Source organism: Oncorhynchus keta, chromosome 3, assembly GCF_023373465.1.
Source record: "Oncorhynchus keta strain PuntledgeMale-10-30-2019 chromosome 3, Oket_V2, whole genome shotgun sequence".
NCBI classification, from domain to species: Eukaryota; Metazoa; Chordata; class Actinopteri; order Salmoniformes; family Salmonidae; genus Oncorhynchus; species Oncorhynchus keta.
Window position 1 is genome coordinate 145,035 of NC_068423.1, and position 12,726 is coordinate 157,760.

The following is a 12,726-nucleotide window of genomic DNA, read 5'->3' on the forward strand; positions in this document are numbered from 1 at the left end:
TTGTGCCCCTTCTTTTATCCAACTTGCATTATTTTTGCCTCTGCCAGTTGTTTTTTGCAGCTTTGAGCCGGGCATGCAGACAGTGTTCTGTCCATTGAAGTTGGTGCCAGATGATTTGGGATTCTATGCTGGGGACGTTGGCCTGTGTCAGGATGCTGATGTTGGTCTGTCGATCCTCCCTCCTGTATCTTCCTTAAGATCTTTTGCTGCTGACACTCCAGTTTTTGAAGGTGCCCTTCTGTATGTCACCCCTGTCTCACAGCCATTGAGATAGTTGGTATTATGACAGCCTTTTACACTACAAGTTTTGTGTTGGTCCCGAGGTCATGCTTTTTTTAACACATATTTTGTCAGTTTTCCAAAGGCCGTGCTGGTGTTGGAGCACCTTTTTTTCTGTATTTTCAGGTTGAGTCCCAGACTCTTTGGTGATTGTTTTGAGCTTGTCAGGGCACCCAAGGATTTCTCAGAGCACATCTCAACTGATTGAATCAAAGGCTTTGGTCAGGTCGATCAATGCCATGCACAGTTACTGATGTTTTTTTTTCTTCAATTAACAGACACCTTTATCCAGAGCGACTTACAGGAGCAATTAGGGGTAAATGCCTTGCTCAAGGGCTCATTGGCAGATGTTTCACCTAGTCGGCTCAGGGATTTGAACCGGCGACCATTCTTTTACTGGTCCAATGCTCTTAAGCGTTAGGCTAGCTGTTCTTGTCTCACAGCAAAGATCATTGTGCCTCGTGAAGGTTTCCTGGAGAGGGTTTTCAGCATAGGATGTGATCAAGTACCGTGGATCCAAAATTATTGGCACCCTTGATAAAGATTAGCAAAAAAGAAATAATATAAATACAGAGCTACATTGTTTGCAACAACAACACATAGAACATCTGATTAGATTATACTAATACAATTGCTCAGAGAAAGATATTTTGTGGTCAATTAACCATTTCTTTGTGGATTTTGATATGTGCTTGGGGTTATTGTATTGCTGGAAGATCCACTTGCAGCCAAGTTTCGGAAGAGGCAACCAGGTTTTTGGCTAAAATGTCCTGGTACTTGGTAAAGTTCATCATGCCGTTGACACTAGGACCAGTGGTCGCCATTGAAAACGCATTCTCTGGAATGATGAATCACGCTTCACCATCTGGCAGTCCGACGGACAAATCTGAGTTTGACGGATGCCAGTAGAATGCTACCTTCCCGAATTCATAGTGTCAACTGTAAAGTTTGGTGGAGGAATAATAGTCTGGGGCTGTTTTTCATGGTTCGGGCTAGGCCCCTTATTTCCAGTGAAGGGAAATCTTGACGCTACAACATAGAATGACATTCTAGATTATTCTGTGCTTCCAACTTTGTGACAACAGTTTGGGAAGGCCCTTTCCTGTTTCAGCATGACAATGCCCAATGCACAAAGCAAGGTCCATACATTAATGGTTTGTCGAGATCGGTGTGGAAGAACTTGACGGGCCTGCACAGAGCACTGACCTCAACCCCATCGAACACCTTTGGAATGAATTAGAATGCCGACAGCGAGCCAGGTCTAATCGCCCAACATCATTGCCCATCCTCACTAATGCTCTTGTGGCTGAATGGAAGCAAGTCCACCTAGCAATGTACCAATATCTGGTGGAAAGCCTTCGCAGAAGAGTGGAGGCTGTTGATTGATTTTGGATTGAGATGTTCAACGAGCAGGTCTCCACGTACTTTTGAACATGTAGTGTATCTGTGCTATCGCGGCGGTCACGCAATTGCATTCAGCCAAGAGTCGTTCACAATCTAGTCCAGTTGCGGCCCAAACTAATCCTTCTTCAAAGTTATCAATAAATAATTATATTCTTATGCCTAGCAATCACAAATGTACATTGTTTGAAGCACACTTGTATAAGTCTCAGTCACAATTGACAGCTCCAATAAGCCCCCTATGCTGAACGAAGGGCTTGAAAAATCATAATTCTTTTGAGTTTTTAGTTCATCATTTGCCTGTAGGGGTTCTGCTTACTCTGGGCATTACTGAATCAAATGAAATAAAGAAATTGAAATGTTTTGACTGAACAAATTAAAGATGCACTTTGCAGAAATCTCTATGCAATTTCCTGGTTGCTAAAATTCTAATAGTTGGCCTAATTTCAGTTTATGTTATGAAACAAGCAAGTATATTTGTCACGTCCTGACCTGAGTTCATTTTTTTATGTCTCTATTTTAGTTTGGTCAGGGCGTGAGTTGGGGTGGGCATTCTATGTTTTGTGTTCTATGTTTTCTATTTCTATGTGTTTGGCCTGGTATGGTTCCCAATCAGAGGCAGCTGGCAATCGTTGTCTCTGATTGAGAACCATACTTAGGCAGCCTATTTTCCCACTATGGTTTGTGGGGTGTTATTTGCTGTTTAGTGTGTGTTGCATCTGACGGAGCTGTTTCGGTTGTGCCTTTTGCTACTTTGTATTTAGTGTTCAGTTATATTTAATAAAATGCCGAACACGTACCCCGCTGCACCTTGGTCCTCACCTTCTTCCTCCAACGGCCTTTACACTATTGTAGAGAATCATTGTACCATCTAAATTGCTGTGAAATAACCTTTCCATACCAAAAATATTGGTGGTGTAAGCTGGTGTACAAAAACGAAAGTAAAAGATGCGAAAACAAAACCTGAGAACGAAGCAAAGAAATAGTGCTGTCTACCCCTTCTTAGACTTGCTTAGAATGAGAATGACAGATCTATAACACACATTTCTATGTGAATTTGGTCAGGTTGCCCAAAAAGTTACATATTGCAGCTTTAAAAAGGCAGTAAAAAAGAGCCAAACTTCCCTTCACTAATTTCCACAGTGATTTTCACATGTTGCTTCCAAACTTATTACAACGATGAAAAGAAACATTTGTTCACAAAAAATATTGTCCTATTTTTTATATTGTAAATCATAGGAATTAGCCGACATGAGTGTAGTATTCCTTTAATTAATTAAAGCTAGTATCACAATATAAGATATCATATTTCATAAAACCAATTGTTTCAACAATTCATTTTTATTTTTATCTTTAAATAATTGTTTATCTTTATAGTATTGAAATGATGCGCTATGCTGCTATATAGATATTTTTGCACATCAATTTCAATGACTAATAATTAAAGTAAAGCATTTACCACCTTTTATTGTTGATTCATTTCATGAAATTACTGGAAATCTATGTATTCTTTTTACTCAAAATGTGAACATGAAAACTGTCCTTGAAAATCACAAAATTATAGCGCTCATACAGTACAAATCAGAAGTAAATCAGGCTTACAAAATAGGTGTATCTTTAAGTGACATTTATTACACATAGTCAATTGTTCCCTCTGCGTGGACATGTGGGCGTGTTCTTTGTTTATCTCACACCCATGTCTCATCTTGGGCCCACCTTAGCTGAGGAGAGGTTTTTCTTGCTGTGGTGGGACTGTGTCAGATTTGTGTCTTTTGGTGCCACTTTCAGGTAAAAGTGCAACTGCAATGAGTAAGAAAATAGAACATTGAATTTGAGAGACAGACTTGCAAAACCAAATGAAATTAAAGACATCCCCCGGAAATTTGACAACTAGTAAGTTTTTTAAAAACCACCCGCTTTGGTCTGGATGTGTCAATGTGTCGTTCATATATGCATAATCTATGAGCAGATTTACTGTTTTTCCTCAATTAGCCACAAAATCCCTAGTTTGAAAGTTACTGTTCACTGGAAGCTGTGCAGCACAATTTTCCCTACATTTTCCTCCACATGGGCCAGCCCCCTAGCAATTCGAGTTCTAGCCAATGAGCTTCAGCCCCCTGCCATTTGAGTGACAGCTAGCAAGATACCCACACAGCAGAGTCAGACAGAGAGATCAATGACGTGGTGCACATACAGCATCTGCAAATATGTGATGTAGTACTCCATTTTCGGGGACCATTTTTGACTTGTGAGTTAAACTTTCAGATCTACTGGCTAAAAAGTGTACAAAAGTACAGGACGAACTCTTTAAACAAAAATTGTTTTAAGGCTGATATCATGCCTAACATTTGAATAAACTCTCATTCTCCTCTCACACACAGTCTTACCTGTATAGCCTCAGCAGGTCCCACTGTCACCGTGCTGGTAGAGGGCAAGTATCCTGATGTTGATGCTGTCACAGTGTAGGTGCCTGGTAACAGCAATCTGAAGTAGTCTCCATCCACACCTCAAAGACAAGTAACATAGGTTCAGTGTACACTCCTGAAAAATACAACAACTTGTGGCTGCCATGACAGCCTGAACTAAGGGTATGGCCACATTGAGATTTTGTGTACAAAAATTGTGGATGGAACCAATGCTTTTTCAATGGCAATCATCTGTTGCCAGAATGACAACGGAGATGATTGTCCGACAATGTCTGCAACTCATCTGCAAAAATTGAGATGAGCTGAACTTTTGACAGACAATGATACACATCATATACTGTACACGATTTCATCGCCGTTCATGAATCTCAGTATGGCCGTACCCTAGTTACCAGGAGCAATAAAAAATAATTAGGTCCTACTTGAATTTGTCCTCAAAATATGTGGTTATTATGGAGAATGCCCTGTTAGATCAAAAGTAGTGTAGACACTGCAGGTTTACTCAAAATCTTTACTCCATATTCGGGTGTTAGCTCGTTTTTCAAAAAGAGCCATCCTGTCCATCCCTCGTCCTCCGCAAATGATTATTCTAGAGTAAGCAAATTGACTGCTAGGATTGCTAGAATGCTTCTTATTTATTTTTACATTTGGAAATTGTTTTTAATTTTATATAATGTGGTTGTTATGACACTCTAAAACGCTGCACTCTAAAAAAGAAGGCGTTAAAAACAAGCCAAGTTGGGATATTTGGTAACCCAGTGCAAGATAAATATTGGACAGAACACACACTGGGTTAGCTTGACCTAGCCAGTTGACCTAGCCAGTTGGGTTGTGTGAATAACCCAACATATAACCATAATTAGCTTTTTTTCCCACTTTCACGCTGGGTTAGCCAAGCAGCAGGCTCTTTTTGAATATAATCCTTAGATTATTTTCAGGAGGCAAAAAAAATATGGGGATGGAATTATGCAGACAATTACATTGATAGAAGCCACAATCTATCTGAAATATTAAAATTGATCTACCCCCTCCAACAAATATATTTATATACAGTACCAGTCAAAAGTTTGGACACACCTACTCATTCAAGAGTTATTTTCTTTATTTTTTTGTTTTCTACATTGTAGAAAATAAAAACTATGTACTAACCAAAAAAGTGTTAAACAAATGAAAATATACTTTATATTCTTCAAAGTAGCCACCCTTTGCCTTGATGACAGCTTTGCACACTCTTGGCATTCTCTCAACCTGCTTCAGCTGTAATGAGTTCCTACATATACTGAGCACTTGTTGGATGCTTTTCCTTCACTCTGTGGTTCAACTCATCCAAAACCACCTCAATTGGGTTGAGGATGGGTGGTTGTGGAGACCAGTTCATCTGATGCAGCACTCTCCTTGGTCAAATAGCTCTTACACAGACTGGAGGTGTGTTTTGGGTCATTGTCCTGTTGAAAAACACATGATAGTCCCACTTCGCGCAAACCAGATGGGATTGTGTATCAGATGGGATTGTGTATCGCTGCAGAATGATGTGGTAGCCATGCTGGTTAAGTGTGCATTGAATTCTAAATATATCACCTACAGCGTCACCAGCTAAGCACCCCCACACCATCACACCTCCTCTATGCTTCACGGTGGGAACCACACATGTGGAGATAATCTGTTCACCTACTCATCAGACCAAAGGACAGATTTCCACTGGTTTAATGTCCATTGCTCGTGTTTCTTGGCCCAATCAAGTCTCTTATTATTATTATTGGTGTAGTGGTTTCTTTGCAGCAATTCGACCATGAAGGTCTGATTCACACAGTCTCCTCAGACAGCTGATGTTGAGATCTATCTTTTACTTGAACTCTGTGAAGCATTTATTTGTCCCGTAATTTCTGAGACTGGTAACTCTAATGACCTTAACCTCTGCAGTAGAGGTAACTCTGGATATTCCTTTCCTGTGGCGGTCCTCATGAGGGCCAGTTTCATCATAGCGCTTGATGGTTTTTGCGAATGCACTTGAAGAAACTTTCAAAGTTCTTTAAAGTTTCCGGATTGACTGACCTTCATGTCTTAAAGTAATGATGGACTGTCATTTCTCTTTGCTTATTCTAGCTGTATTTGCAATGTATTTGCCTCAATATTTGCCATCTTCTGGATACCATCCCTACGCAACTGATTGACTCAAACACATTAAGGAAAGAAATTCTACAAATTACCTTTTAACAAGGCACACCTGTTCACTGAAATGCATTCCAGGTGACTACCTCATGAAGCTGGTTGAGAGAATGCTAAGAGTGTGCAAAGCTGTCATCAAGGCAAAGGGTGGCTACTTTGAAGAATGTAGAATATATATTTTTTTGTTTTACACTTTTTTGGTTACTACTTAATTTCATATGTGTTATTTCATAGTTTTGAATATTCATTATTCTACTATATATACACAGTACCAGTCAAATGTTTGGACACACCTACTAATTTCAGGGTTTTTGTTTATTTTTGCTATTTTCTACATAGTAGGACATCTATAAGCCTCATGAAGCCTCTAAACCAGCAGTGTTCAACAATAACATGTGATAACTATACAGCAGAACAGATGAACAGGAATGACGTTTACTCTCACAGGTGGCCAGAAATAACTACCTGCAAGCCACGCCCCCATTCTTCAAATCTGACCCACTGGATCATATCTCAATAACCCAGCATCAATAACTCTGCATCAATAACCCAACCTGGCTCTTTCCCAACTAAGTGGCCCAATGCTTGTACGTGAGTAGCAGTTACATTAAGAATTTCTGCCTCTGTTTGAAGGTGCTTATATGGCTTGGGGGCAGTATTTCGACATCTGAATGAGAAGCGTGCCCAAAGTAAACTGCCTGTTACTCAGGCCCAGAAGCTAGGATTTGCATATAATTGGAGATTTGGATAGAAAACACTCTAAAGTTTCCAAAACTGTTAACATATGGCAGGCGAAAACCTGAAGAAAATCCATCCAGGAAGTGGAATATTTGTGTAGTAGTATTTGTGTGTAGTTTTCAATTGTATCTTTTATGAATGTTTATTATGTGTCACGGCTCTTGTTGGAATGCATGGACCAAAACGCAGCCTGGTAAGTGTTCATGATAAATGTAATACTCAAAACACTCGAACAAAATAACAAAGAGGGAAAACTGAAACAGTCCTGTCAGGTGCAGACACTAAACAGAAAACAACTACCCACCAAACACAGGTGGGGAAAAGGATACCTAAGTATGATTCCCTATCAGAGACAACGATAGACAGCTGCCTCTGATTGGGAACCACACTCGGCCAAAAACAAAGAAATAGAAAACATAGAAATAAAGAAACTAGAATGCCCACCCTAGTCACACCCTGGCCTAACCTAAATAGAGAAGGTGCGGACTCTGGCCGCAAAACCTGACTCTAAAGGGGAGGGTCCGGGTGGGCATCTCTTCACGGCGGCGGCTCCGGTGCGGGAGGTAGTCCCCCCTCCACCCGCAGATCCCTTCGCTTTGGTGGCGGCCCTGGTGCATGGCCCTTCACTGGAGGAACCAAGCCACAGATCATCTCAGGCGGAACCAGACCACCGATCATCGCTGGAGGCTCCGAACTGAGGACAGTCGCTGCAGGCTCCAGACTGGGGATCGTCGCTGCAGGCTCCGGACTGGGGACCGTCTCTGGAGGCTCCGGACTAGGGACCATCGCTGGAGGCTCCGGACTGGAGAACGTCGCTTGAGGCTCAGTACAGGAGACCGTCGCTGGAGGCTCCGGACAGGGGAACGTCACTGGAGGCTCCGGACCGCGGATCAACGCTGGAGGCTTCGTGCCATGGATCCTCACTGCAGGCTCCGGGCCATGGATCATGACTGGAGGCTCCATACCACGGATCATCACTGGAGGCTTCGGGCCATGGATCATCACTGGAGGCTTCGAACGTGGAGCCGGAACAGGTCTCACCGGACTGAGGAGACGTACTGGAAGCCTGGTGCGTAGAGCTGCCACAGGGCTTACCAGGCTGGGGAGACATACTGGAGGCCTGGTACGTGGAACCGGAACAGGTCTCACCGGACTGGGGAGATGTAACTGTAAGCCTGGTGCGTGGAGCAGGCACCGGATACATGTAAACTTCTGATTGTAAACCTCTGACCCACTGGAATTGTGATACAGTGTGTGTCAGGAAGTTGTTGGAGTTTGGCCCCCTGAAATGTAAAATCCCGTTGCAGATTTATCTTTATTTCTGAACTTTTTTTCCATTTGTTTTAAAACAGATAAAAATACAAACTTGGTAAAGTCGTGTGGTTCTCTGTCTCTGTGAAATAATCTGTCTGTACAATTGTTGGAAAAATTACTTGTGTCATGCACAAAGTAGATGTCCCAACCGACTTGCCAAAACTAGTTTGTTAACAAGAAATTTGTGGAGTGGTTGAAAAACTAGTTGTAATGACTCCAACCTAAGTGTATGTAAACTTCCGACTTCAACTGTAAGTACTTGGTAGTCATTCAGTATATAATTTAAAGTGTTAAAGATGCTTTATGCAGAAATCGTTCTTCCATTTCCTGGTTGCTAAGCAAATATTGTGTAGCTGAAAATTGTACCATCTAAAACGCTGTGAAATGTATTTTTCTTAACCAAAAATATAATATAGCTGCTTGAATCTGGTGTACAAAAAGATGCAAAAACTATTCCTAAAAATGTTAAGCATAGAAATTTGTCGGGTCGCCCAAAAAAATGACATATTGCAGCTTTAATTATTTGCAGATACAGTAGTAGATATTGTTAGTGTTGTTTCCTCTGTCTCTTTCCTCTCTCTCCCTGTGTGTGTGTGTGTGTGTGTGTGTGTGTGTGTGTGTGTGTGTGTGTGTGTGTGTGTGTGTGTGTGTGTGTGTGTGTGTGTGTGTGTGTGTGTGTGTGTGTGTGTATTCACAGACAAAGCGATAAGCTTGTTGGGGATGAACTGGGAGCACAGTGCTATAGTGGTGGGACAGCGCAGTTGGCAACAGAGAGGGCTTCGTCCTGGGCCCTATACTACGAATCAGGTTTGAGAAGGTAGAGAAGTAACTTCTGTCAACACACACACTCTTGGCAGGTTTGTTGTGGTTTGATCATGCTATTTTGGGGAGGACCGAGCCGGCCTGGAGGATAGGGGACATAGAGAGTCAAAGGATGCAGAAAGGGAGGAGAGGAGGGTTGAGGAGGCAGAATCAGGAGATAGGTTGGAGAAGGTTTGAGCAGAGGGAAGAGATGATAGGATGGAAGAGGAGAGAGTAGCGGGGGAGAGAGAGCGAAGGTTGGGACGGCGCGATACCATCCGAGTAGGGGCAGTGTGGGAAGTGTTGGATGAGAGCGAGAGGGAAAAGGATACAAGGTAGTGGTCGGAGACTTGGAGGGGAGTTGCAATGAGGTTAGTGGAAGAACAGCATCTAGTAAAGATGAGGTCAAGCGTATTGCCTGCCTTGTGAGTAGGGGGGGAAGGTGAGAGGGTGAGGTCAAAAGAGGAGAGGAGTGGAAAGAAGGAGGCAGAGAGGAATGAGTCAAAGGTAGACGTGGGGAGGTTAAAGTCGCCCAGAACTGTGAGAGGTGAGCCGTCCTCAGGAAAGGAGCTTATCAAGGCATCAAGCTCATTGATGAACTCTCCAAGGGAACCTGGAGGGCGATAAATGATAAGGATGTTAAGCTTGAAAGGGCTGGTAACTGTGACAGCATGGAATTCAAAGGAGGCGATAGACAGATGGGTAAGGGGAGAAGAGAGAAAGACCACTTGGGAGAGATGAGGATCCCGGTGCCACCACCCCGCTGACCAGAAGCTCTCGGGGTGTGCGAGAACACGTGGGCGGACGAGGAGAGAGCAGTAGGAGTAGCAGTGTTATCTGTGGTGATCCATGTTTCCGTCAGTGCCAAGAAGTCGAGGGACTGGAGGGAGGCATAGGCTGAGATGAACTCTGCCTTGTTGGCCGCAGATCGGCAGTTCCAGAGGCTACCGGAGACCTGGAACTCCACGTGGGTCGTACGCGCTGGGACCACCAGATTAGGGTGGCCGCGGCCACGCGGTGTGGAGCGTTTGTATGGTCTGTGCAGAGAGGAGAGAACAGGGATAGACAGACACATAGTTGACAGGCTACAGAAGAGGCTACGCTAATGCAAGGAGATTGGAATGACAAGTGGACTATACGTCTCGAATGTTCAGAAAGTTAAGCTTACGTAGCAAGAATCTTATTGACTAAAATGATTAAAATGATACAGTACTGCTGAAGTAGGCTAGCTGGCAGTAGCTGCGTTGTTGACACTACACTAATCAAGTTGTTCCGTTGAGTGTAATAGTTTCTACAGTGCTACTATTCGGGGGCTAGCTGGCTAGCTAGCAGTGTTGTTTACGTTACGTTGCGTTAAAAGAACAACAATAGCTGGCTAGCTAACCTAGAAAATCGCTCTAGACTACACAATTATCTTTGACACAAAGACGGCTATGTAGCTAGCTATGTAGCTAGCTACGATCAAACAAATCAAACCGTTGTACTGTAATGAAATGAAATGAAAATGTGATACTACCTGTGACTGCGACCGGGTTGTTGAATTCGATTCAGTAGACGTTGGCTAGCTGTTAGCTGTTAGCTGTTGGCTAGCTAGCAGAGTCTCCTACGTTAAGGACGACAAATAGCTGGCTAGCGAACCTCGGTAAATTAAGATAATCACTCCAAGACTACACACTCTAAACTACACAATTATCTTGGAAACAAAGACAGCTATGTAGCTAGCTAACACTAAACTAATCAAGTCGTTCAGTTGAGTGAATAGCACTACAGTGATGCTAATCTGTGGGCTTATGCTAGCGTTTGCTAGCTGCTGGGCGAATAGCAGTGAAGGCTACGTTAGGGCGACGAAATACGATAATTATGCAATTATCTCTGAAACAAGGACGGCTATGTAGCTAGCTAAGAAGAGATTGCTAAGATTAGACAAATCAACCGTTGTACTATAATGAAATGTAATGAAAAAGTTATTCTACCTGCGGAGCGAAGTGCGATGCGACCGCTCGCTCCAACCCGGAAGTACAGACCTATCTTGAAGAAGTTAACTCTGCTCTTCCTGGGGTGCAGCAAAATGTTTAAAACATTACAATACATTCACAAGTTTCACAACACACTGTGTGCCCTCAGGCCCCTACTCCACCACTTCCACATATCTACAATACAAAATCCATACTGTACGTGTGTGTATAGTGCGTATGTTATCGTGTGTGTATGCATGTGTCTGTACCTATGTATGTTTTGCTTCACATAAGGTGTATTTCTATCTGTTTTTTATCTAATTTTACTGCTTGTATCAGTTACTTGATGTGGAATAGAGTTCCATGTAGTCATGGCTCTATGTAGTACTGTGCGCCTCCCAAATTCTGTTCTGGACTTGGGGACTATGAAGCGATCTCTTGTGGCATGTCTTTTGGGGTAAATATGCGCCAGTAATTCAAATAGATAGCTCGGTGAATTAAACATATCAACACCTCTTACAAAAACAAGTAATGAGGAAGTCAATCTCTCTTCCACTTTGAGCCATGAGAGATTGACATGCATGTCATTAATGTTAGCTCTCCGTGTACTTTTAAGGGCCAGCCATGCTGCCCTGTTCTGAGTCAACTGCAATTTCCGCATGTCCCTCTTTGTGGCACCTGACTGAACAGTAGTCCAGGTGCGACAAAACCAGGGCCTGTAAGACCTGCCTTGTTGATAGTGTTGTTTAGAAGGCAGAGCAGATCTTTATTATGGACGGACTTCTCCCCATCTTAAGTCTTACTCAGAGCCAGTGGCATGTCGTTAGTAAAGAATGAAAAAAATCAAGGGCCTAAACAGCTACCCTGGGGAATTCCTGCTTCCACCTGGATTATGTTTGAGAGGCTTCCATTAAAGAACACCCTCTGTGTTCTGTTAGACAAGTAACTCTTTATCCATATTATAGCAGGGGATGTAAAGCCATAACACATACGTTTTTCCAGCAGCAGACTATGATCGAGAATGTCAAAAGCTAATAAGACAGCCCCCACAATTGTATCATCAATTTCTCTCAGCCTATCAACAGTCATGTGTGTAAGTGCTGTGCTTGTTGAGTGTCCTTCCCTAAATGTGTGCTGAAAGTCTGTTTTCAATTGGTTTACTGTGAAATAGCATTGTATCTGGTCGAACACAATTTTCTTCCAGAAGTTTACTAGGGGTTGGAAACAGGCTGATTGGTCGGCTATTTGTGCCAGTAAGGGGCGCTTTACTATTCTTGGGTAGAGGAATGACTTTAGCTTCCCTCAAGGCCTGAGGGCACACACTTTCTAGTAGGCTTAAATTGAAGATGTGGCAAATAGGAGTGGCAATATCGTCCACTATTATCCTCAGTATTCTTCCCACCATGATTTTCAGACCCTGATGGCTTGTCATTGTTGATAGACAACAATAATTGTTTCACCTCTTCCACATTGACTTTATGGAATTTAAAAGTACAATTCTTGTCTTTCATAATTTGGTCAGATATACTCGGATGTGTAGTGTCAGCGTTTGTTGCTGGCATGTCATCCCTAAGTTTGTTGATCTTGCCAATGAAAAGGTAATTGAAGTAGTTGGCAATATCAGTGTGTTTTGTGATAAATGAGCC

At 42.6% G+C, this 12,726-nt stretch overlaps 1 protein-coding gene across 2 annotated transcripts in view; it reads right to left on the reverse strand.

Moving 5' to 3' along the window:
- Window positions 1-2,932: 2,932 nt before the first annotated feature.
- Window positions 2,933-12,726, reverse strand: part of cpn1 (carboxypeptidase N, polypeptide 1) — a 142,186-nt gene continuing 132,392 nt past the window's right edge. For both annotated transcript variants that reach the window (XM_035744510.1, XM_035744491.1), the window contains 2 exons: window positions 4,068-4,186; window positions 2,933-3,480 (listed from right to left, as the gene is read on the reverse strand). In XM_035744510.1, coding sequence (XP_035600403.1) covers window positions 3,382-3,480; window positions 4,068-4,186 — 218 coding nt within the window. In that variant the 3' untranslated portion in view covers window positions 2,933-3,381. The remainder of the gene's footprint in view (window positions 3,481-4,067; window positions 4,187-12,726) is intronic.